The sequence below is a fragment of the Haliotis cracherodii genome, unplaced genomic scaffold, assembly GCF_022045235.1.
Source record: "Haliotis cracherodii isolate W230 unplaced genomic scaffold, xgHalCrac1.p SCAF_15, whole genome shotgun sequence".
In the NCBI taxonomy this organism is placed as follows: domain Eukaryota; kingdom Metazoa; phylum Mollusca; class Gastropoda; order Lepetellida; family Haliotidae; genus Haliotis; species Haliotis cracherodii.
This window is the reverse complement of record NW_027266270.1, coordinates 19,454,126-19,478,136: the sequence shown is the minus strand read 5'-3', so window position 1 is coordinate 19,478,136 and position 24,011 is coordinate 19,454,126. Positions and strand designations below refer to the sequence as shown.

General features: G+C 46.5%; 1 protein-coding gene across 1 annotated transcript in view; it reads right to left on the bottom strand.

Annotated features, from left to right (window-relative positions):
• Positions 1-23,843, bottom strand: part of LOC139461573 (serine-rich adhesin for platelets-like) — a 51,442-nt gene extending 27,599 nt beyond the window's left edge. Inside the window, exons 1-31 of the mRNA XM_071243051.1 lie at positions 23,738-23,843; positions 23,299-23,468; positions 21,981-22,152; positions 21,179-21,406; positions 20,596-20,929; positions 16,772-20,175; positions 16,253-16,360; positions 15,875-15,982; positions 15,101-15,265; positions 14,327-14,434; positions 13,940-14,047; positions 13,166-13,273; positions 12,732-12,886; positions 11,817-11,879; positions 11,281-11,338; positions 10,844-10,951; positions 10,070-10,189; positions 9,296-9,403; positions 8,862-9,016; positions 8,522-8,603; positions 8,088-8,242; positions 7,383-7,442; positions 6,587-6,623; positions 6,153-6,307; positions 5,766-6,005; positions 5,039-5,120; positions 4,265-4,372; positions 2,907-3,598; positions 2,330-2,366; positions 1,556-1,663; positions 782-889 (exon numbers count right to left, since the gene is read on the bottom strand). Coding sequence (XP_071099152.1) covers positions 782-889; positions 1,556-1,663; positions 2,330-2,366; positions 2,907-3,598; positions 4,265-4,372; positions 5,039-5,120; positions 5,766-6,005; positions 6,153-6,307; positions 6,587-6,623; positions 7,383-7,442; positions 8,088-8,242; positions 8,522-8,603; positions 8,862-9,016; positions 9,296-9,403; positions 10,070-10,189; positions 10,844-10,951; positions 11,281-11,338; positions 11,817-11,879; positions 12,732-12,886; positions 13,166-13,273; positions 13,940-14,047; positions 14,327-14,434; positions 15,101-15,265; positions 15,875-15,982; positions 16,253-16,360; positions 16,772-20,175; positions 20,596-20,929; positions 21,179-21,406; positions 21,981-22,152; positions 23,299-23,468; positions 23,738-23,843 — 7,750 coding nt within the window. The remainder of the gene's footprint in view (positions 1-781; positions 890-1,555; positions 1,664-2,329; positions 2,367-2,906; positions 3,599-4,264; positions 4,373-5,038; positions 5,121-5,765; positions 6,006-6,152; positions 6,308-6,586; positions 6,624-7,382; positions 7,443-8,087; positions 8,243-8,521; positions 8,604-8,861; positions 9,017-9,295; positions 9,404-10,069; positions 10,190-10,843; positions 10,952-11,280; positions 11,339-11,816; positions 11,880-12,731; positions 12,887-13,165; positions 13,274-13,939; positions 14,048-14,326; positions 14,435-15,100; positions 15,266-15,874; positions 15,983-16,252; positions 16,361-16,771; positions 20,176-20,595; positions 20,930-21,178; positions 21,407-21,980; positions 22,153-23,298; positions 23,469-23,737) is intronic.
• Positions 23,844-24,011: the final 168 nt, after the last annotated feature.

Genomic DNA, 24,011 nt, shown 5'->3' with positions numbered 1-24,011 from the left:
GTCACACTTGATCCTTCATCTCCTGAACTTGTCATTTCTTCTGCCTGAGATGTAGACATTGTAGCAGGACTAGTAGTCTCTGCTGTTGTTGTGCTTCCCGTTTCATCTCCTGAGGCTGTAAACATATCTTCAGTTATGCCGGAGAAGTCTTCAGTCACTGTTTGTTTGTCGTCTGGTGCAAAAGTGGTGACAGTCACTGGACTTGTTGTTTCTGGTGTTGCACCACTTGAAGTCTCTTCTCCTGAAGATGTTATCATTTCCTCGGTTATTGCTGATCCCTCATCGGGTAGTGTTGCAGTTTGGACAGTGTCTGTGGTCACGGTTGGAATAGACAGGCTTTCGTCTACAGCTGTTGTTTGTTCTCCCGAAAACGTCAGCATTTCCTCTGTCACACCTGATCCATCATCTCCTGAACTTGTCATTTCTTCTGCCTGAGATGTAGACATTGTAGCAGGACTAGTAGTCTCTGCTGTTGTTGTGCTTACCGTTTCATCTCCTGAGGCTGTAAACATATCTTCAGTTATGCCGGAGAAGTCTTCAGTCACTGTTTGTTTGTCTTCTGGTGCAAAAGTGGTGACAGTCACTGGACTTGTTGTTTCTGGTGTTGCACCACTTGAAGTCACTTCTCCTGAAGATGTTATCATTTCCTCGGTTATTGCTGATCCCTCATCGGGTAGTGTTGCAGTTTGGACAGTGTCTGTGGTCACGGTTGGAATAGACAGGCTTTCGTCTACAGCTGTCGTTTGTTCTCCCGAAAACGTCAGCATTTCCTCTGTCACACCTGATCCTTCATCTCCTGAACTTGTCATTTCTTCTGCCAGGGAGGTAGACATTGTAGCAGGACTAGTAGTCTCTGCTGTTGTTGTGCTTCCCGTTTCATCTCCTGAGGCTGTAAACATATCTTCAGTTATGCCGGAGAAGTCTTCAGTCACTGTTTGTTTGTCTTCTGGTGCAAAAGTGGTGACAGTCACTGGACTTGTTGTGTCTGGTGTTGCACCACTTGAAGTCTCTTCTCCTGAAGATGTTATCATTTCCTCGGTTATTGCTGATCCCTCATCGGGTAGTGTTGCAGTTGGGACAGTGTCTGTGGTCACGGATGGAATAGACAGGCTGTCGTCTACAGCTGTTGTTTGTTCTCCCGAAAACGTCAGCATTTCCTCTGTCACACCTGATCCTTCATCTCCTGAACTTGTCATTTCTTCTGCCTGAGAGGTAGACATTGTAGCAGGACTAGTAGTCTCTGCTGTTGTTGTGCTTCCCGTTTCATCTCCTGAGGCTGTAAACATATCTTCAGTTATGCCGGAGAAGTCTTCAGTCACTGTTTGTTTGTCTTCTGGTGCAAAAGTGGTGACAGTCACTGGACTTGTTGTTTCTGGTGTTGCACCACTTGAAGTCTCTTCTCCTGAAGATGTTATCATTTCCTCGGTTATTGCTGATCCCTCATCGGGTAGTGTTGCAGTTTGGACAGTGTCTGTGGTCACGGTTGGAATAGACAGGCTTTCGTCTACAGCTGTCGTTTGTTCTCCCGAAAACGTCAGCATTTCCTCTGTCACACCTGATCCTTCATCTCCTGAACTTGTCATTTCTTCTGCCAGGGAGGTAGACATTGTAGCAGGACTAGTAGTCTCTGCTGTTGTTGTGCTTCCCGTTTCATCTCCTGAGGCTGTAAACATATCTTCAGTTATGCCGGAGAAGTCTTCAGTCACTGTTTGTTTGTCTTCTGGTGCAAAAGTGGTGACAGTCACTGGACTTGTTGTTTCTGGTGTTGCACCACTTGAAGTCTCTTCTCCTGAAGATGTTATCATTTCCTCGGTTATTGCTGATCCCTCATCGGGTAGTGTTGCAGTTGGGACAGTGTCTGTGGTCACGGATGGAATAGACAGGCTTTCGTCTACAGCTGTTGTTTGTTCTCCCGAAAACGTCAGCATTTCCTCTGTCACACCTGATCCTTCATCTCCTGAACTTGTCATTTCTTCTGCCTGAGAGGTAGACATTGTAGCAGGACTAGTAGTCTCTGCTGTTGTTGTGCTTCCCGTTTCATCTCCTGAGGCTGTAAACATATCTTCAGTTATGCCGGAGAAGTCTTCAGTCACTGTTTGTTTGTCTTCTGGTGCAAAAGTGGTGACAGTCACTGGACTTGTTGTTTCTGGTGTTGCACCACTTGAAGTCTCTTCTCCTGAAGATGTTATCATTTCCTCGGTTATTGCTGATCCCTCATCGGGTAGTGTTGCAGTTTGGACAGTGTCTGTGGTCACGGTTGGAATAGACAGGCTTTCGTCTACAGCTGTTGTTTGTTCTCCCGAAAACGTCAGCATTTCCTCTGTCACACCTGATCCTTCATCTCCTGAACTTGTCATTTCTTCTGCCTGAGATGTAGACATTGTAGCAGGACTAGTAGTCTCTGCTGTTGTTGTGCTTCCCGTTTCATCTCCTGAGGCTGTAAACATATCTTCAGTTATGCCGGAGAAGTCTTCAGTCACTGTTTGTTTGTCGTCTGGTGCAAAAGTGGTGACAGTCACTGGACTTGTTGTTTCTGGTGTTGCACCACTTGAAGTCTCTTCTCCTGAAGATGTTATCATTTCCTCGGTTATTGCTGATCCCTCATCGGGTAGTGTTGCAGTTTGGACAGTGTCTGTGGTCACGGTTGGAATAGACAGGCTTTCGTCTACAGCTGTTGTTTGTTCTCCCGAAAACGTCAGCATTTCCTCTGTCACACCTGATCCATCATCTCCTGAACTTGTCATTTCTTCTGCCTGAGATGTAGACATTGTAGCAGGACTAGTAGTCTCTGCTGTTGTTGTGCTTACCGTTTCATCTCCTGAGGCTGTAAACATATCTTCAGTTATGCCGGAGAAGTCTTCAGTCACTGTTTGTTTGTCGTCTGGTGCAAAAGTGGTGACAGTCTCTGGACTTGTTGTTTCTGGTGTTGCACCACTTGAAGTCTCTTCTCCTGAAGATGTTATCATTTCCTCGGTTATTGCTGATCCCTCATCGGGTAGTGTTGCAGTTTGGACAGTGTCTGTGGTCACGGTTGGAATGGACAGGCTTTCGCCTACAGCTGTCGTTTGTTCTCCCGAAAACGTCAGCATTTCCTCTGTCACACCTGATCCTTCATCTCCTGAACTTGTCATTTCTTCTGCCAGGGAGGTAGACATTGTAGCAGGACTAGTAGTCTCTGCTGTTGTTGTGCTTCCCGTTTCATCTCCTGAGGCTGTAAACATATCTTCAGTTATGCCGGAGAAGTCTTCAGTCACTGTTTGTTTGTCGTCTGGTGCAAAAGTGGTGACAGTCTCTGGACTTGTTGTTTCTGGTGTTGCACCACTTGAAGTCTCTTCTCCTGAAGATGTTATCATTTCCTCGGTTATTGCTGATCCCTCATCGGGTAGTGTTGCAGTTTGGACAGTGTCTGTGGTCACGGTTGGAATGGACAGGCTTTCGCCTACAGCTGTCGTTTGTTCTCCCGAAAACGTCAGCATTTCCTCTGTCACACCTGATCCTTCATCTCCTGAACTTGTCATTTCTTCTGCCAGGGAGGTAGACATTGTAGCAGGACTAGTAGTCTCTGCTGTTGTTGTGCTTCCCGTTTCATCTCCTGAGGCTGTAAACATATCTTCAGTTATGCCGGAGAAGTCTTCAGTCACTGTTTGTTTGTCTTCTGGTGCAAAAGTGGTGACAGTCACTGGACTTGTTGTTTCTGGTGTTGCACCACTTGAAGTCTCTTCTCCTGAAGATGTTATCATTTCCTCGGTTATTGCTGATCCCTCATCGGGTAGTGTTGCAGTTGGGACAGTGTCTGTGGTCACGGATGGAATAGACAGGCTTTCGTCTACAGCTGTTGTTTGTTCTCCCGAAAACGTCAGCATTTCCTCTGTCACACCTGATCCTTCATCTCCTGAACTTGTCATTTCTTCTGCCTGAGAGGTAGACATTGTAGCAGGACTAGTAGTCTCTGCTGTTGTTGTGCTTCCCGTTTCATCTCCTGAGGCTGTAAACATATCTTCAGTTATGCCGGAGAAGTCTTCAGTCACTGTTTGTTTGTCTTCTGGTGCAAAAGTGGTGACAGTCACTGGACTTGTTGTTTCTGGTGTTGCACCACTTGAAGTCTCTTCTCCTGAAGATGTTATCATTTCCTCGGTTATTGCTGATCCCTCATCGGGTAGTGTTGCAGTTTGGACAGTGTCTGTGGTCACGGTTGGAATAGACAGGCTTTCGTCTACAGCTGTTGTTTGTTCTCCCGAAAACGTCAGCATTTCCTCTGTCACACCTGATCCTTCATCTCCTGAACTTGTCATTTCTTCTGCCTGAGATGTAGACATTGTAGCAGGACTAGTAGTCTCTGCTGTTGTTGTGCTTCCCGTTTCATCTCCTGAGGCTGTAAACATATCTTCAGTTATGCCGGAGAAGTCTTCAGTCACTGTTTGTTTGTCGTCTGGTGCAAAAGTGGTGACAGTCACTGGACTTGTTGTTTCTGGTGTTGCACCACTTGAAGTCTCTTCTCCTGAAGATGTTATCATTTCCTCGGTTATTGCTGATCCCTCATCGGGTAGTGTTGCAGTTTGGACAGTGTCTGTGGTCACGGTTGGAATAGACAGGCTTTCGTCTACAGCTGTTGTTTGTTCTCCCGAAAACGTCAGCATTTCCTCTGTCACACCTGATCCATCATCTCCTGAACTTGTCATTTCTTCTGCCTGAGATGTAGACATTGTAGCAGGACTAGTAGTCTCTGCTGTTGTTGTGCTTACCGTTTCATCTCCTGAGGCTGTAAACATATCTTCAGTTATGCCGGAGAAGTCTTCAGTCACTGTTTGTTTGTCGTCTGGTGCAAAAGTGGTGACAGTCTCTGGACTTGTTGTTTCTGGTGTTGCACCACTTGAAGTCTCTTCTCCTGAAGATGTTATCATTTCCTCGGTTATTGCTGATCCCTCATCGGGTAGTGTTGCAGTTTGGACAGTGTCTGTGGTCACGGTTGGAATGGACAGGCTTTCGCCTACAGCTGTCGTTTGTTCTCCCGAAAACGTCAGCATTTCCTCTGTCACACCTGATCCTTCATCTCCTGAACTTGTCATTTCTTCTGCCATGGAGGTAGACATTGTAGAAGGACTAGTAGTCTCTGCTGTTGTTGTGCTTCCCGTTTCATCTCCTAAGGCTGTAAACATATCTTCAGTTATGCCGGAGAAGTCTTCAGTCACTGTTTGTTTGTCGTCTGGTGCAAAAGTGGTGACAGTCACTGGACTTGTTGTTTCTGGTGTTGCACCACTTGAAGTCTCTTCTCCTGAAGATGTTATCATTTCCTCGGTTATTGCTGATCCCTCATCGGGTAGTGTTGCAGTTTGGACAGTGTCTGTGGTCACGGTTGGAATAGACAGGCTTTCGTCTACAGCTGTTGTTTGTTCTCCCGAAAACGTCAGCATTTCCTCTGTCACACCTGATCCTTCATCTCCTGAACTTGTCATTTCTTCTGCCAGGGAGGTAGACATTGTAGCAGGACTAGTAGTCTCTGCTGTTGTTGTGCTTCCCGTTTCATCTCCTGAGGCTGTAAACATATCTTCAGTTATGCCGGAGAAGTCTTCAGTCACTGTTTGTTTGTCTTCTGGTGCAAAAGTGGTGACAGTCACTGGACTTGTTGTTTCTGGTGTTGCACCACTTGAAGTCTCTTCTCCTGAAGATGTTATCATTTCCTCGGTTATTGCTGATCCCTCATCGGGTAGTGTTGCAGTTGGGACAGTGTCTGTGGTCACGGATGGAATAGACAGGCTTTCGTCTACAGCTGTTGTTTGTTCTCCCGAAAACGTCAGCATTTCCTCTGTCACACCTGATCCTTCATCTCCTGAAGTTGTCATTTCTTCTGCCTGAGAGGTAGACATTGTAGCAGGACTAGTAGTCTCTGCTGTTGTTGTGCTTCCCGTTTCATCTCCTGAGGCTGTAAACATATCTTCAGTTATGCCGGAGAAGTCTTCAGTCACTGTTTGTTTGTCTTCTGGTGCAAAAGTGGTGACAGTCACTGGACTTGTTGTTTCTGGTGTTGCACCACTTGAAGTCTCTTCTCCTGAAGATGTTATCATTTCCTCGGTTATTGCTGATCCCTCATCGGGTAGTGTTGCAGTTTGGACAGTGTCTGTGGTCACGGTTGGAATAGACAGGCTTTCGTCTACAGCTGTTGTTTGTTCTCCCGAAAACGTCAGCATTTCCTCTGTCACACCTGATCCTTCATCTCCTGAACTTGTCATTTCTTCTGCCTGAGATGTAGACATTGTAGCAGGACTAGTAGTCTCTGCTGTTGTTGTGCTTCCCGTTTCATCTCCTGAGGCTGTAAACATATCTTCAGTTATGCCGGAGAAGTCTTCAGTCACTGTTTGTTTGTCGTCTGGTGCAAAAGTGGTGACAGTCACTGGACTTGTTGTTTCTGGTGTTGCACCACTTGAAGTCTCTTCTCCTGAAGATGTTATCATTTCCTCGGTTATTGCTGATCCCTCATCGGGTAGTGTTGCAGTTTGGACAGTGTCTGTGGTCACGGTTGGAATAGACAGGCTTTCGTCTACAGCTGTTGTTTGTTCTCCCGAAAACGTCAGCATTTCCTCTGTCACACCTGATCCATCATCTCCTGAACTTGTCATTTCTTCTGCCTGAGATGTAGACATTGTAGCAGGACTAGTAGTCTCTGCTGTTGTTGTGCTTCCCGTTTCATCTCCTGAGGCTGTAAACATATCTTCAGTTATGCCGGAGAAGTCTTCAGTCACTGTTTGTTTGTCGTCTGGTGCAAAAGTGGTGACAGTCTCTGGACTTGTTGTTTCTGGTGTTGCACCACTTGAAGTCTCTTCTCCTGAAGATGTTATCATTTCCTCGGTTATTGCTGATCCCTCATCGGGTAGTGTTGCAGTTTGGACAGTGTCTGTGGTCACGGTTGGAATGGACAGGCTTTCGTCTACAGCTGTCGTTTGTTCTCCCGAAAACGTCAGCATTTCCTCTGTCACACCTGATCCTTCATCTCCTGAACTTGTCATTTCTTCTGCCAGGGAGGTAGACATTGTAGCAGGACTAGTAGTCTCTGCAGTTGTTGTGCTTCCCGTTTCATCTCCTGAGGCTGTAAACATATCTTCAGTTATGCCGGAGAAGTCTTCAGTCACTGTTTGTTTGTCGTCTGGTGCAAAAGTGGTGACAGTCACTGGACTTGTTGTTTCTGGTGTTGCACCACTTGAAGTCACTTCTCTTGAAGATGTTATCATTTCCTCGGTTATTGCTGATCCCTCATCGGGTAGTGTTGCAGTTTGGACAGTGTCTGTGGTCACGGTTGGAATGGACAGGCTTTCGTCTACAGCTGTCGTTTGTTCTCCCGAAAACGTCAGCATTTCCTCTGTCACACCTGATCCTTCATCTCCTGAACTTGTCATTTCTTCTGCCATGGAGGTAGACATTGTAGAAGGACTAGTAGTCTCTGCTGTTGTTGTGCTTCCCGTTTCATCTCCTAAGGCTGTAAACATATCTTCAGTTATGCCGGAGAAGTCTTCAGTCACTGTTTGTTTGTCGTCTGGTGCAAAAGTGGTGACAGTCACTGGACTTGTTGTTTCTGGTGTTGCACCACTTGAAGTCTCTTCTCCTGAAGATGTTATCATTTCCTCGGTTATTGCTGATCCCTCATCGGGTAGTGTTGCAGTTTGGACAGTGTCTGTGGTCACGGTTGGAATAGACAGGCTTTCGTCTACAGCTGTTGTTTGTTCTCCCGAAAACGTCAGCATTTCCTCTGTCACACCTGATCCATCATCTCCTGAACTTGTCATTTCTTCTGCCTGAGATGTAGACATTGTAGCAGGACTAGTAGTCTCTGCTGTTGTTGTGCTTCCCGTTTCATCTCCTGAGGCTGTAAACATATCTTCAGTTATGCCGGAGAAGTCTTCAGTCACTGTTTGTTTGTCGTCTGGTGCAAAAGTGGTGACAGTCTCTGGACTTGTTGTTTCTGGTGTTGCACCACTTGAAGTCTCTTCTCCTGAAGATGTTATCATTTCCTCGGTTATTGCTGATCCCTCATCGGGTAGTGTTGCAGTTTGGACAGTGTCTGTGGTCACGGTTGGAATGGACAGGCTTTCGTCTACAGCTGTCGTTTGTTCTCCCGAAAACGTCAGCATTTCCTCTGTCACACCTGATCCTTCATCTCCTGAACTTGTCATTTCTTCTGCCAGGGAGGTAGACATTGTAGCAGGACTAGTAGTCTCTGCAGTTGTTGTGCTTCCCGTTTCATCTCCTGAGGCTGTAAACATATCTTCAGTTATGCCGGAGAAGTCTTCAGTCACTGTTTGTTTGTCGTCTGGTGCAAAAGTGGTGACAGTCACTGGACTTGTTGTTTCTGGTGTTGCACCACTTGAAGTCACTTCTCTTGAAGATGTTATCATTTCCTCGGTTATTGCTGATCCCTCATCGGGTAGTGTTGCAGTTTGGACAGTGTCTGTGGTCACGGTTGGAATGGACAGGCTTTCGTCTACAGGTGTCGTTTGTTCTCCCGAAAACGTCAGCATTTCCTCTGTCACACCTGATCCTTCATCTCCTGAACTTGTCATTTCTTCTGCCATGGAGGTAGACATTGTAGAAGGACTAGTAGTCTCTGCTGTTGTTGTGCTTCCCGTTTCATCTCCTAAGGCTGTAAACATATCTTCAGTTATGCCGGAGAAGTCTTCAATCACTGTTTGTTTGTCGTCTGGTGCAAAAGTGGTGACAGTCACTGGACTTGTTGTTTCTGGTGTTGCACCACTTGAAGTCTCTTCTCCTGAAGATGTTATCATTTCCTCGGTTATTGCTGATCCCTCATCGGGTAGTGTTGCAGTTTGGACAGTGTCTGTGGTCACGGTTGGAATAGACAGGCTTTCGTCTACAGCTGTTGTTTGTTCTCCCGAAAACGTCAGCATTTCCTCTGTCACACCTGATCCATCATCTCCTGAACTTGTCATTTCTTCTGCCTGAGATGTAGACATTGTAGCAGGACTAGTAGTCTCTGCTGTTGTTGTGCTTTCCGTTTCATCTCCTGAGGCTGTAAACATATCTTCAGTTATGCCGGAGAAGTCTTCAGTCACTGTTTGTTTGTCGTCTGGTGCAAAAGTGGTGACAGTCACTGGACTTGTTGTTTCTGGTGTTGCACCACTTGAAGTCTCTTCTCCTGAAGATGTTATCATTTCCTCGGTTATTGCTGATCCCTCATCGGGTAGTGTTGCAGTTTGGACAGTGTCTGTGGTCACGGTTGGAATAGACAGGCTTTCGTCTACAGCTGTTGTTTGTTCTCCCGAAAACGTCAGCATTTCCTCTGTCACACCTGATCCATCATCTCCTGAACTTGTCATTTCTTCTGCCAGAGATGTAGACATTGTAGCAGGACTAGTAGTCTCTGCTGTTGTTGTGCTTCCCGTTTCATCTCCTGAGGCTGTAAACATATCTTCAGTTATGCCGGAGAAGTCTTCAGTCACTGTTTGTTTGTCGTCTGGTGCAAAAGTGGTGACAGTCACTGGACTTGTTGTTTCTGGTGTTGCACCACTTGAAGTCTCTTCTCCTGAAGATGTTATCATTTCCTCGGTTATTGCTGATCCCTCATCGGGTAGTGTTGCAGTTTGGACAGTGTCTGTGGTCACGGTTGGAATGGACAGGCTTTCGTCTACAGCTGTTGTTTGTTCTCCCGAAAACGTCAGCATTTCCTCTGTCACACCTGATCCTTCATCTCCTGAACTTGTCATTTCTTCTGCCAGGGAGGTAGACATTGTAGCAGGACTAGTAGTCTCTGTTGTTTTTGTGCTTCCCGTTTCATCTCCTGAGGCTGTAAACATATCTTCAGTTATGCCGGAGAAGTCTTCAGTCACTGTTTGATTGTCTTCTGGTGCAAAAGTGGTGACAGTCACTGGACTTGTTGTTTCTGGTGTTGCACCACTTGAAGTCACTTCTCCTGAAGATGTTATCATTTCCTCGGTTATTGCTGATCCCTCATCGGGTAGTGTTGCAGTTTGGACAGTGTCTGTGGTCACGGTTGGAATAGACAGGCTTTCGTCTACAGCTGTCGTTTGTTCTCCCGAAAACGTCAGCATTTCCTCTGTCACACCTGATCCATCATCTCCTGAACTTGTCATTTCTCCTGCCAGGGAGGTAGACATTGTGGCAGGACTAGTAGTCTCTGCTGTTGTTGTGCTTCCCGTTTCATCTCCTGAGGCTGTAAACATATCTTCAGTTATGCCGGAGAAGTCTTCAGTCACTGTTTGTTTGTCTTTTGGTGCAAAAGTGGTGACAGTCACTGGACTTGTTGTTTCTGGTGTTGCACCACTTGAAGTCTCTTCTCCTGAAGATGTTATCATTTCCTCGGTTATTGCTGATCCCTCATCGGGTAGTGTTGCAGTTTGGACAGTGTCTGTGGTCACGGTTGGAATAGACAGGCTTTCGTCTACAGCTGTTGTTTGTTCTCCCGAAAACGTCAGCATTTCCTCTGTCACACCTGATCCATCATCTCCTGAACTTGTCATTTCTTCTGCCAGAGATGTAGACATTGTAGCAGGACTAGTAGTCTCTGCTGTTGTTGTGCTTCCCGTTTCATCTCCTGAGGCTGTAAACATATCTTCAGTTATGCCGGAGAAGTCTTCAGTCACTGTTTGTTTGTCGTCTGGTGCAAAAGTGGTGACAGTCACTGGACTTGTTGTTTCTGGTGTTGCACCACTTGAAGTCACTTCTCCTGAAGATGTTATCATTTCCTCGGTTATTGCTGATCCCTCATCGGGTAGTGTTGCAGTTTGGACAGTGTCTGTGGTCACGGATGGAATAGACAGGCTTTCGTCTACAGTTGTTGTTTGTTCTCCCGAAAACGTCAGCATTTCCTCTGTCACACCTGATCCTTCATCTCCTGAACTTGTCATTTCTTCTGCCTGAGAGGTAGACATTGTGGCAGGACTAGTAGTCTCTGCTGTTGTTGTGCTTCCCGTTTCATCTCCTGAGGCTGTAAACATATCTTCAGTTATGCCGGAGAAGTCTTCAGTCACTGTTTGTTTGTCGTCTGGTGCAAAAGTGGTGACAGTCACTGGACTTGTTGTTTCTGGTGTTGCACCACTTGAAGTCTCTTCTCCTGAAGATGTTATCATTTCCTCGGTTATTGCTGATCCCTCATCGGGTAGTGTTGCAGTTTGGACAGTGTCTGTGGTCACGGTTGGAATAGACAGGCTTTCGTCTACAGCTGTTGTTTGTTCTCCCGAAAACGTCAGCATTTCCTCTGTCACACCTGATCCATCATCTCCTGAACTTGTCATTTCTCCTGCCAGAGATGTAGACATTGTAGCAGGACTAGTAGTCTCTGCTGTTGTTGTGCTTCCCGTTTCATCTCCTGAGGCTGTAAACATATCTTCAGTTATGCCGGAGAAGTCTTCAGTCACTGTTTGTTTGTCGTCTGGTGCAAAAGTGGTGACAGTCTCTGGACTTGTTGTTTCTGGTGTTGCACCACTTGAAGTCTCTTCTCCTGAAGATGTTATCATTTCCTCGGTTATTGCTGATCTCTCATCGGGTAGTGTTGCAGTTTGGACAGTGTCTGTGGTCACGGTTGGAATAGACAGGCTTTCGTCTACAGCTGTTGTTTGTTCTCCCGAAAACGTCAGCATTTCCTCTGTCACACCTGATCCTTCATCTCCTGAACTTGTCATTTCTTCTACCAGGGAGGTAGACATTGTAGCAGGACTAGTAGTCTCTGCTGTTGTTGTGCTTCCCGTTTCATCTCCTGAGGCTGTAAACATATCTTCAGTTTTGCCGGAGAAGTCTTCAGTCACTGTTTGTTTGTCGTCTGGTGCAAAAGTGGTGACAGTCACTGGACTTGTTGTTTCTGGTGTTGCACCACTTGAAGTCTCTTCTCCTGAAGATGTTATCATTTCCTCGGTTATTGCTGATCCCTCATCGGGTAGTGTTGCAGTTTGGACAGTGTCTGTGGTCACGGTTGGAATGGACAGGCTTTCGTCTACAGCTGTTGTTTGTTCTCCCGAAAACGTCAGCATTTCCTCTGTCACACCTGATCCTTCATCTCCTGAACTTGTCATTTCTTCTGCCAGGGAGGTAGACATTGTAGCAGGACTAGTAGTCTCTGTTGTTTTTGTGCTTCCCGTTTCATCTCCTGAGGCTGTAAACATATCTTCAGTTATGCCGGAGAAGTCTTCAGTCACTGTTTGATTGTCTTCTGGTGCAAAAGTGGTGACAGTCACTGGACTTGTTGTTTCTGGTGTTGCACCACTTGAAGTCACTTCTCCTGAAGATGTTATCATTTCCTCGGTTATTGCTGATCCCTCATCGGGTAGTGTTGCAGTTTGGACAGTGTCTGTGGTCACGGTTGGAATAGACAGGCTTTCGTCTACAGCTGTTGTTTGTTCTCCCGAAAACGTCAGCATTTCCTCTGTCACACCTGATCCATCATCTCCTGAACTTGTCATTTCTCCTGCCAGGGAGGTAGACATTGTGGCAGGACTAGTAGTCTCTGCTGTTGTTGTGCTTCCCGTTTCATCTCCTGAGGCTGTAAACATATCTTCAGTTATGCCGGAGAAGTCTTCAGTCACTGTTTGTTTGTCGTCTGGTGCAAAAGTGGTGACAGTCACTGGACTTGTTGTTTCTGGTGTTGCACCACTTGAAGTCTCTTCTCCTGAAGATGTTATCATTTCCTCGGTTATTGCTGATCCCTCATCGGGTAGTGTTGCAGTTTGGACAGTGTCTGTGGTCACGGTTGGAATAGACAGGCTTTCGTCTACAGCTGTTGTTTGTTCTCCCGAAAACGTCAGCATTTCCTCTGTCACACCTGATCCTTCATCTCCTGAACTTGTCATTTCTTCTGCCAGAGATGTAGACATTGTAGCAGGACTAGTAGTCTCTGCTGTTGTTGTGCTTCCCGTTTCATCTCCTGAGGCTGTAAACATATCTTCAGTTATGCCGGAGAAGTCTTCAGTCACTGTTTGTTTGTCGTCTGGTGCAAAAGTGGTGACAGTCACTGGACTTGTTGTTTCTGGTGTTGCACCACTTGAAGTCACTTCTCCTGAAGATGTTATCATTTCCTCGGTTATTGCTGATCCCTGATCGGGTAGTGTTGCAGTTTGGACAGTGTCTGTGGTCACGGATGGAATAGACAGGCTTTCGTCTACAGTTGTTGTTTGTTCTCCCGAAAACGTCAGCATTTCCTCTGTCACACCTGATCCTTCATCTCCTGAACTTGTCATTTCTTCTGCCTGAGAGGTAGACATTGTGGCAGGACTAGTAGTCTCTGCTGTTGTTGTGCTTCCCGTTTCATCTCCTGAGGCTGTAAACATATCTTCAGTTATGCCGGAGAAGTCTTCAGTCACTGTTTGTTTGTCGTCTGGTGCAAAAGTGGTGACAGTCTCTGGACTTGTTGTTTCTGGTGTTGCACCACTTGAAGTCTCTTCTCCTGAAGATGTTATCATTTCCTCGGTTATTGCTGATCTCTCATCGGGTAGTGTTGCAGTTTGGACAGTGTCTGTGGTCACGGTTGGAATAGACAGGCTTTCGTCTACAGCTGTTGTTTGTTCTCCCGAAAACGTCAGCATTTCCTCTGTCACACCTGATCCATCATCTCCTGAACTTGTCATTTCTCCTGCCAGGGAGGTAGACATTGTGGCAGGACTAGTAGTCTCTGCTGTTGTTGTGCTTCCCGTTTCATCTCCTGAGGCTGTAAACATATCTTCAGTTATGCCGGAGAAGTCTTCAGTCACTGTTTGTTTGTCGTCTGGTGCAAAAGTGGTGACAGTCACTGGACTTGTTGTTTCTGGTGTTGCACCACTTGAAGTCTCTTCTCCTGAAGATGTTATCATTTCCTCGGTTATTGCTGATCCCTCATCGGGTAGTGTTGCAGTTTGGACAGTGTCTGTGGTCACGGTTGGAATAGACAGGCTTTCGTCTACAGCTGTTGTTTGTTCTCCCGAAAACGTCAGCATTTCCTCTGTCACACCTGATCCTTCATCTCCTGAACTTGTCATTTCTTCTGCCAGAGATGTAGACATTGTAGCAGGACTAGTAGTCTCTGCTGTTGTTGTGCTTCCCGTTTCATCTCCTGAGGCTGTAAACATATCTTCAGTTATGCCGGAGAAGTCTTCAGTCACTGTTTGTTTGTCGTCTGGTGCAAAAGTGGTGACAGTCACTGGACTTGTTGTTTCTGGTGTTGCACCACTTGAAGTCACTTCTCCTGAAGATGTTATCATTTCCTCGGTTATTGCTGATCCCTGATCGGGTAGTGTTGCAGTTTGGACAGTGTCTGTGGTCACGGATGGAATAGACAGGCTTTCGTCTACAGTTGTTGTTTGTTCTCCCGAAAACGTCAGCATTTCCTCTGTCACACCTGATCCTTCATCTCCTGAACTTGTCATTTCTTCTGCCTGAGAGGTAGACATTGTGGCAGGACTAGTAGTCTCTGCTGTTGTTGTGCTTCCCGTTTCATCTCCTGAGGCTGTAAACATATCTTCAGTTATGCCGGAGAAGTCTTCAGTCACTGTTTGTTTGTCGTCTGGTGCAAAAGTGGTGACAGTCTCTGGACTTGTTGTTTCTGGTGTTGCACCACTTGAAGTCTCTTCTCCTGAAGATGTTATCATTTCCTCGGTTATTGCTGATCTCTCATCGGGTAGTGTTGCAGTTTGGACAGTGTCTGTGGTCACGGTTGGAATAGACAGGCTTTCGTCTACAGCTGTTGTTTGTTCTCCCGAAAACGTCAGCATTTCCTCTGTCACACCTGATCCTTCATCTCCTGAACTTGTCATTTCTTCTACCAGGGAGGTAGACATTGTAGCAGGACTAGTAGTCTCTGCTGTTGTTGTGCTTCCCGTTTCATCTCCTGAGGCTGTAAACATATCTTCAGTTTTGCCGGAGAAGTCTTCAGTCACTGTTTGTTTGTCGTCTGGTGCAAAAGTGGTGACAGTCACTGGACTTGTTGTTTCTGGTGTTGCACCACTTGAAGTCTCTTCTCCTGAAGATGTTATCATTTCCTCGGTTATTGCTGATCCCTCATCGGGTAGTGTTGCAGTTTGGACAGTGTCTGTGGTCACGGTTGGAATAGACTGGCTTTCGTCTACAGCTGTCGTTTGTTCTCCCGAAAACGTCAGCATTTCCTCTGTCACACCTGATCCTTCATCTCCTGAAGTTATCATTTCTTCTGCCTGAGAGGTAGACATTGTAGCAGGACTAGTAGTCTCTGCTGCTGTTGTGCTTCCCGTTTCATCTCCTGAGGCTGTAAACATATCTTCAGTTATGCCGGAGAAGTCTTCAGTCACTGTTTGTTTGTCGTCTGGTGCAAAAGTGGTGACAGTCACTGGACTTGTTGTTTCTGGTGTTGCACCACTTGAAGTCTCTTCTCCTGAAGATGTTATCATTTCCTCGGTTATTGCTGATCCCTCATCGGGTAGTGTTGCAGTTTGGACAGTGTCTGTGGTCACTGTTGGAATAGACTGGCTTTCGTCTACAGCTGTTGTTTGTTCTCCCGAAAACGTCAGCATTTCCTCTGTCACACCTGATCCATCATCTCCCGAACTTGTCATTTCTCCTGCCAGGGAGGTAGACATTGTAGCAGGACTAGTAGTCTCTGCTAATGTTGTGCTTCCCGTTTCATCTCCTGAGGCTGTAAACATATCTTCAGTTATGCCGGAGAAGTCTTCAGTCACTGTTTGTTTGTCGTCTGGTGCAAAAGTGGTGACAGTCACTGGACTTGTTGTTTCTGGTGTTGCACCACTTGAAGTCTCTTCTCCTGAAGATGTTATCATTTCCTCGGTTATTGCCGATCCCTCATCGGGTAGTGTTGCAATTTGGACAGTGTCTGTGGTCACTGTTGGAATGGACAGGCTTTCGTCTACAGCTGTTGTTTGTTCTCCCGAAAACGTCAGCATTTCCTCTGTCACACCTGATCCTTCATCTCCTGAACTTGTCATTTCTTCTGCCTGAGAGGTAGACATTGTGGCAGGACTAGTAGTCTCTGCTGTTGTTGTGCTTCCCGTTTCATCTCCTGAGGCTGTAAACATATCTTCAGTTATGCCGGAGAAGTCTTCAGTCACTGTTTGTTTGTCGTCTGGTGCAAAAGTGGTGACAGTCACTGGACTTGTTGTTTCTGGTGTTGCACCACTTGAAGTCTCTTCTCCTGTCATTTCCTCGGTTATTGCTGATCCCTCATCGGGTAGTGTTGCAGTTTGGACAGTGTCTGTGGTCACGGTTGGAATAGACAGGCTTTCGTCTACAGCTGTTGTTTGTTCTCCCGAAAACGTCAGCATTTCCTCTGTCACACCTGATCCTTCATCTCCTGAACTTGTCATTTCTTCTGCCATGGAGGTAGACATTGTAGCAGGACTAGTAGTCTCTGCTGTTGTTGTGCTTCCCGTTTCATCTCCTGAGGCTGTAAACATATCTTCAGTTATGCCGGAGAAGTCTTCAGTCACTGTTTGTTTGTCGTCTGGTGCAAAAGTGGTGACAGTCACTGTACTTGTTGTTTCTGGTGTTGCACCACTTGAAGTCTCTTCTCCTGAAGATGTTATCATTTCCTCGGTTATTGCTGATCCCTCATCGGGTAGCGTTGCAGTTTGGACAGTGTCTGTGGTCACGGTTGGAATGGACAGGCTTTCGTCTACAGCTGTTGTTTGTTGTCCCGAAAATGTTTCCGTCGTGTTTTCCATTCTATTCAATGCTTGCAAAGTCACTTTTGGATCTAATTCTAAAGAAGAAAATCTATATTCTCTTGGTGTTGTGATTTCATCTCCAAAAGTTGTCTTTTCTTCCCCAGAGGATGTGATCATTTCCTCCGTCAAACCAGACTCTTCATCACCGGATGATGTCCCCTCCAGAATTGTACTTGTTGCCATAGTGACGGTGCTGTCAGGCTCTTGTGTGACAGTGCTGCTTGTTTCATCTCCAGATGCAGTGAATGGTTCCTCTGTAAGACCAGAACCAGTCTCGGTTGCTGATGTGTCATCACTGAGAGGTGTGGTAGTGTCAGTCATGCCACTGGTGGCATACTCGGTTGTTCCGCTGGACACTTCATCTCCAGAAGAGGTGACCATTTCCTCAGTTACAGGGGATCCTTCTTCTGGAGTGGATGTGACTGAGGTAGACGGCGACATTGTCTCCACTGTATCCGAGGATGTTGTTTCTTCCCCAGAGGATGTTATCATTTCCTCCGTCACAGCAAACTCTTCATCACCCGATGATGTCCCCTCCGGAATTGTACTTGTTGCCATAGTGACGGTGCTGTCAGGCTCTTGTGTGACAGTGCTGCTTGTTTCATCTCCAGATGCAGTGAATGGCTCCTCTGTAAGACCAGAACCAGTCTCGGTTGCTGATGTGTCATCGCCGAGAGGTGTGGTAGTGTCAGTCATGCCACTTGTGGCATACTCGGTTGTTCCGCTGGACACTTCATCTCCAGAAGAGGTGACCATTTCCCAGGTTGCAGGGGATCCTTCTTCTGGAGTGGATGTGACTGAGGTAGGCGGCGACATTGTCTCCACTGTATCCGAGGATGTTGTTTCTTCCCCAGAGGATGTTATCATTTCCTCCGTCACACCAGACTCTTCATCACCCGTTGATGTCCCCTCCGGAATTGTACTTGTTGCCATAGTGACGGTGCTGTCAGGCTCTTGTGTGACAGTGCTGCTTGTTTCATCTCCAGATGCAGTGAATGGCTCCTCTGTAAGACCAGAACCAGTCTCGGTTGCTGATGTGTCATCGCTGAGAGGTGTGGTAGTGTCAGTCATGCCACTTGTGGCATACTCGGTTGTTCCGCTGGACACTTCATCTCCAGAAGAGGTGACCATTTCCCAGGTTGCAGGGGATCCTTCTTCTGGAGTGGATGTGACTGAGGTAGGCGGCGACATTGTCTCCACTGTATCCGAGGATGTTGTTTCTTCCCCAGAGGATGTTATCATTTCCTCCGTCACACCAGACTCTTCATCACCCGATGATGTCCCCTCCGGAATTGTACTTGTTGCCATAGTGACGGTGCTGTCAGGCTCTTGTGTGACAGTGCTGCTTGTTTCATCTCCAGATGCAGTGAATGACTCCTCTGTAAGACAAGAACCAGTCTCGGTTGCTGATGTGTCATCGCTGAGAGGTGTGGTAGTGTCAGTCATGCCACTTGTGGCATACTCGGTTGTTCCGCTGGACACTTCATCTCCAGAAGAGGTGACCATTTCCCAGGTTGCAGGGGATCCTTCTTCTGGAGTGGATGTGACTGAGGTAGGCGGCGACATTGTCTCCACTGTATCCGAGGATGTTGTTTCTTCCCCAGAGGATGTTATCATTTCCTCCGTCACACCAAACTCTTCATCACCCGATGATGTCCCCTCCGGAATTGTACTTGTTGCCATAGTGACGGTGCTGTCAAGCTCTTGTGTGACAGTGCTGCTTGTTTCATCTCCAGATGCAGTGAATGGCTCCTCTGTAAGACCAGAACCAGTCTCGGTTGCTGATGTGTCATCGCTGAGAGGTGTGGTAGTGTCAGTCATGCCACTTGTGGCATTTTCGGTTGTTCCGCTGGACACTTCATCTCCAGAAGTGGTGACCATTTCCCAGGTTGCAGGGGATCCTTCTTCTGGAGTGGATGTGACTGAGGTAGACGGCGACATTGTCTCCACTGTATCCGAGGATGTTGTTTCTTCCCCAGAGGATGTTATCATTTCCTCCGTCACACCAGACTCTTCATCACCCGATGATGTCCCCTCCGCTATTGTACTTGTTGCCATAGTGACGGTGCTGTCAGGCTCTTGTGTGACAGTGCTGCTTGTTTCATCTCCAGATGCAGTGAATGGCTCCTCTGTAAGACTAGAGCCTGTCTCGGTTGCTGATGTGTCATCGCTGAGAGGTGTGGTAGTGTCAGTCATGCCACTTGTGGCATACTCGGTTGTTCCGCTGGACACTTCATCTCCAGAAGAGGTGACCATTTCCTCAGTTACAGGGGATCCTTCTTCTGGAGTGGATGTGACTGAGGTAGGCGGCGACATTGTCTCCACTGTATCCGAGGATGTTGTTTCTTCCCCAGAGGACGTTATCATTTCCTCCGTCACACCAGACTCTTCATCACCCGATGATGTCCCCTCCGGAATTGTACTTGTTGCCATAGTGACGGTGCTGTCAAGCTCTTGTGTGACAGTGCTGCTTGTTTCATCTCCAGATGCAGTGAATGGCTCCTCTGTAAGACCAGAACCAGTCTCGGTTGCTGATGTGTCATCGCTGAGAGGTGTGGTAGTGTCAGTCATGCCACTTGTGGCATTTTCGGCTGTTCCGCTGGACACTTCATCTCCAGAAGTGGTGACCATTTCCCAGGTTGCAGGGGATCCTTCTTCTGGAGTGGATGTGACTGAGGTAGACGGCGACATTGTCTCCACTGTATCCGAGGATGTTGTTTCTTCCCCAGAGGATGTTATCATTTCCTCCGTCACACCAGACTCTTCATCGCCCGTTGATGTCCCCTCCGCTATTGTACTTGTTGCCATAGTGACGGTGCTGTCAGGCTCTTGTGTGACAGTGCTGCTTGTTTCATCTCCAGATGCAGTGAATGGCTCCTCTGTAAGACTAGAGCCTGTCTCGGTTGCTGATGTGTCATCGCTGAGAGGTGTGGTAGTGTCAGTCATGCCACTTGTGGCATACTCGGTTGTTCCGCTGGACACTTCATCTCCAGAAGAGGTGACCATTTCCTCAGTTACAGGGGATCCTTCTTCTGGAGTGGATGTGACTGAGGTAGGCGGCGACATTGTCTCCAGTGTATCCGAGGATGTTGTTTCTTCCCCAGAGGATGTTATCATTTCCTCCGTCACACCAGACTCTTCATCACCCGATGATGTCCCCTCCGGAATTGTACTTGTTGCCATAGTGACGGTGCTGTCAGGCTCTTGTGTGACAGTGCTGCTTGTTTCGCTAGACATTGTCGTTCTAGAAGAGGTGATCATTTCTTCAGTTGCAGAGGTTTCTTCTTCAGGAATGGATGTCACTGAGTCATGAGATGGTGACACTGCTTCGCCCGTTGTGGCAGGTATCAGTTCCTGTGTTGTTCTGATTTTATTCATCGTAGTTTCATCATCTGAACCTTTTGTTGATTCTTGAAAAGTAGCTGTTGTTGTTCCAGCCATAAAAACTTCACATAACTTCCCTGTCCAATTTTCAGTGCAGGAACAGGTGTATCCATATTCATTTTCTACGCATGTCCCGTCGTTTTCACACGGCCTGGAAATACAACCGTTGAGATTAATTTCACAAAGTTGTCCATCATAGTTATCATCACAGATGCATCGAAAGCTGTCTCCCATTTCCAAACACAAACTATTATGTAAACAGGGTTGGCTGTGACATAAACCTAGTTTGCTCTCGCAGGTCACACCTGTGTATTCTCCAACACAAATACATTGATTGCCATCATGACTGGTTTCACAGCTACCACCGTTCAGACAACCTGTCTTCGAACAATCCGAGAAATGCGATGTAGTCGTTTCAGTACTGTGTCCTTCTGATGACTCTTCACCTTCGGGTTCTTTCGTTTCTTTTAAGGGTGTTTGGGCTGTGGTATGAATAGTGTCAATTGACACTGGAGAGTGTTCTATTGCCGTATGATCAGTCGTAGTAGCAGTTACGGCACCTTGCTTTGACCTTGGTGTTGCTGATGGAGAAAATGATGGTGATTCTGCCTCTGTTGTTATATACGGGGATGAATGTGTGATTGGAACGTCTGTTGAAGCAGCCACAGTGAACGTAGTCCTTCTTTCTTGGGTGGTGTTGACGAAACTGCCCTCAGCTGTAAATTCCGATGACGGTGTCGATGTTTCAGTGATGTTCTGCAACGACGACGATGTGTCTGGAGAAATTGTCATCGATGCACTGTCAGCTGACTCGGATGTAGCAAGCATCGGTGTTGTAGTTGACGAGGACGATGTCGACGTTGACAACGCCGTTTCGGTGGTTTTCTGTGTCGTTTCTTTATCAACTAAAACCTCACACAACACACCAGTAAATCCATCAGGACATGAACACGTGAAGTTGTTTAGTCCATCGCTGCACTGACCACCGTTTCTACAGGGCAGACTTTCACAATCGTCAATATTAATTTCACACACTTCTCCAGTATATCCGACTGGACATTTGCAAAGGAATCCAGCGACAGTATCCATACAGGTCCCTCCACTGAGACATGGGCCACTATCACAGCCGCCCTCTTTGTTCTGGCACAACTCACCAGTGTACCCATTTGTGCAGTAGCACAGGAATGTTCCAACCTGGTCCAGACACGATCCCCCATTCTGACAGGGTTCAGATTCACACTCATCTTCATTGACCTCGCAATGTGTTCCCGATGTTCCTGTTAAACAGTGGCACTGATAGGCGTTGCTCAGATCCTCGCAAAACCCACCGTTCACACAGGGACTGCTGGCGCATTCGTTGATACTGAACTCACAGCTTTTACCTGAAGTATAACGGATTTTGAGTTAGGGGATTGTAAAATAGTTTAAACATTGACCGTGAGAGTAGCTTTACATCTTTAATCATACATCATTAATGTTTCATTATTATTTAGTAACTTAGTTAGTTTGGTTTAACGCCGCGTGTCAGATGAATCGGAGGAAAGTACAAAGTGATGCAGGTCTCAGACGTTTACCGCTTTGTCAAGACCACCAGCACGGATATGATCCGGACAAACCTAAAACATACTCAGGACGAATCTGGGATTCAAACTGACATACACAAGGGACGCAACTCTGCACAGCGATTTGCGGCGCCTGACACAACTGGGCCACCTTACCCATTTAAGTTATTAACGCGTTCCTAATTTACTTTTGCGTTGTACAGTAAAGTACGGTTATAACGAACTCAAAGGGACTACTAATTTTAGTTCGTTATAACCGTAGTTCGTTATATACAGCATAACTACAGCAAATAGTCGTGACCAAAAAAGTAAATTCGTTATATCCGTCAGTTCGTTATAAGCGTGTTCGTTATAACCGTAGTTTACTGTAATTGATGTGTGTTGATATACATACCCGTGTAACCAGGGGAACAGTCACATGTGTAGTCATTCAGACCATCGTGGCAGTTTGTGGCGTGCATACAAGGCGCGCTTGCACATTCGTCAATGTTGAATTCACAGCGAGACCCTGTCCAACCTTGCATGCACGTGCAGTTGTAGCCATTCCCACCTTCCTCGCACGTGCCCTGTGATATTAATGCATAACGTCATGTTTAGATGTTCGTTTTTGGGGATGATTGGCCTGGTGGGTTGAACGTTAACTCCTCTCATCACATTCGATTGCTAACGTTCGTACAATGTGTGAAGCACATTTTTGTGTCGCCCGCCGTGATATTGCTGGAATGATGCTAAAAGCGGCCTGAAACCATGGTCACTCACTCACTCAGATGTTCATAGTGTTAAATATATATTGGTAATGTGATTTGGAGAGTGGGCAAGGGATTATGGTTTTATGATGGTTTGAACAAATCCTAGTAATCTCCTGTTGGGAGACACTAAGACTGTCTTAACACATTGTACCCGTGCGTGGAATTGACGAGACGACTTTACGTTATGCCTACTAGGCTTCCCGGCCGAGGCAGTATGTGACTGATTAATTTTGGACGCAGTTCGGTTTAACGCCGCCTAAACAGTAGTCCAGTTATATCACGCCGTGAACTTCAGCTTAATGTAGGAGGAAAGGCAAATGTGAAGCAGTTCGCGGACTTTTATCACTTTGGGGAGACCCACAAGCACGGGTATGGTGCTGATAAAGCTCGAGGCATAATCAAGGCAAGCCCGGATTCGAACCCACTCTGCACAGTGAATTGCGGTGCATTGGTCCACTGGGCCAACCGTTCCTCCGTCAGCTTCACACATACGTCGTTTAACGTATGAGTGAGTGAGTGAGTTGGGTTTAACGCCACTTTTAACACTATTCCAGTTATATCACGGCGTGTCAGCTTAATGTGGGAGGAAAGCCCGAAGTGATGCAGGTCTCAGACGTTTACCACTTCAGTGAAACCCACGAGCACGGGTATGGTGCTGACAAACCTAGTCACATAGTCGGGGCGAACCGGGATTCGAACCCACAATGATAGGTTTCTGGCGCGCCAAAGGGACGCAACTCTGCACAGCGAATCAATTGGGCCGACCGTGCCCCCATATACGTCCAGATCTAAGCATACTCTTCTTTGCAGCAATAACATTTTTCCAATAAAATAATATCTACTGGTATTTTAAACAAATAGAGTTTTTAGGAGTAAATGCATTTAAACCGTCAATCTATAGATGAACGCATTACAGCATCCTCAATGTATTTATTCGGGTTACTGTCAACAATTTACACAGACCTCATTCAGGCAAGGGTTGCTTGTACATTCTTTGATATCAGATTCACACAAGCGACCAGTGAAGCCCGGTTGACATATGCAGAGAAAGCCATCAGACGCATCTTGGCAGAAGCCGTCGTTCAAGCAGGGGTTGCTGGCGCACTCGTTGACCTCGGCCTCGCATACGACACCTGGGAATGGGAGATAACTGTACAGCATGTGGTGATTAGGAGTAGGAGAATAGCAGTAGTTATAACAGGTGTAGTAGTAGTCGTCGTGGTAGAAGTAGTAGTCAAAGAAGAAGTAACAGTCGTCATTAATGTTGTAGGCATAGTTGAAATTGTAGTTATAGAAGTAGTCGTTATCGTAAAATTAGTAGTCGTCATAGAAGTAGTAGTCGTAAAAGAAGGAGTCTTTATCGTAGAAGTAGTCTTCGTCATAGGCGTAGTTGTCGTTATACAAGTAGTCTTCATCGCAGAAGTTGTAGTCGTCATAGACGTAGCAGTTGTCATCATAGAAGTAGTCTTTGCCATAGACGTAGTTGTCGTTATACAAGTAGTCGTCATCGTAGAAGAAGTAGTCGTCGTAGAAGTAGTCGTTATCGTAGAAGTAGTAGTCGTCATAGAAGTAGTAGTCGTCATAGAAGTAGTCGTCATCATAGAAGTACTCTTTATCGTAGAAGCAGTAGTTGTAATGACGTAGTCGTCATCATAGAAGTAGTCTTCGTCACAGAC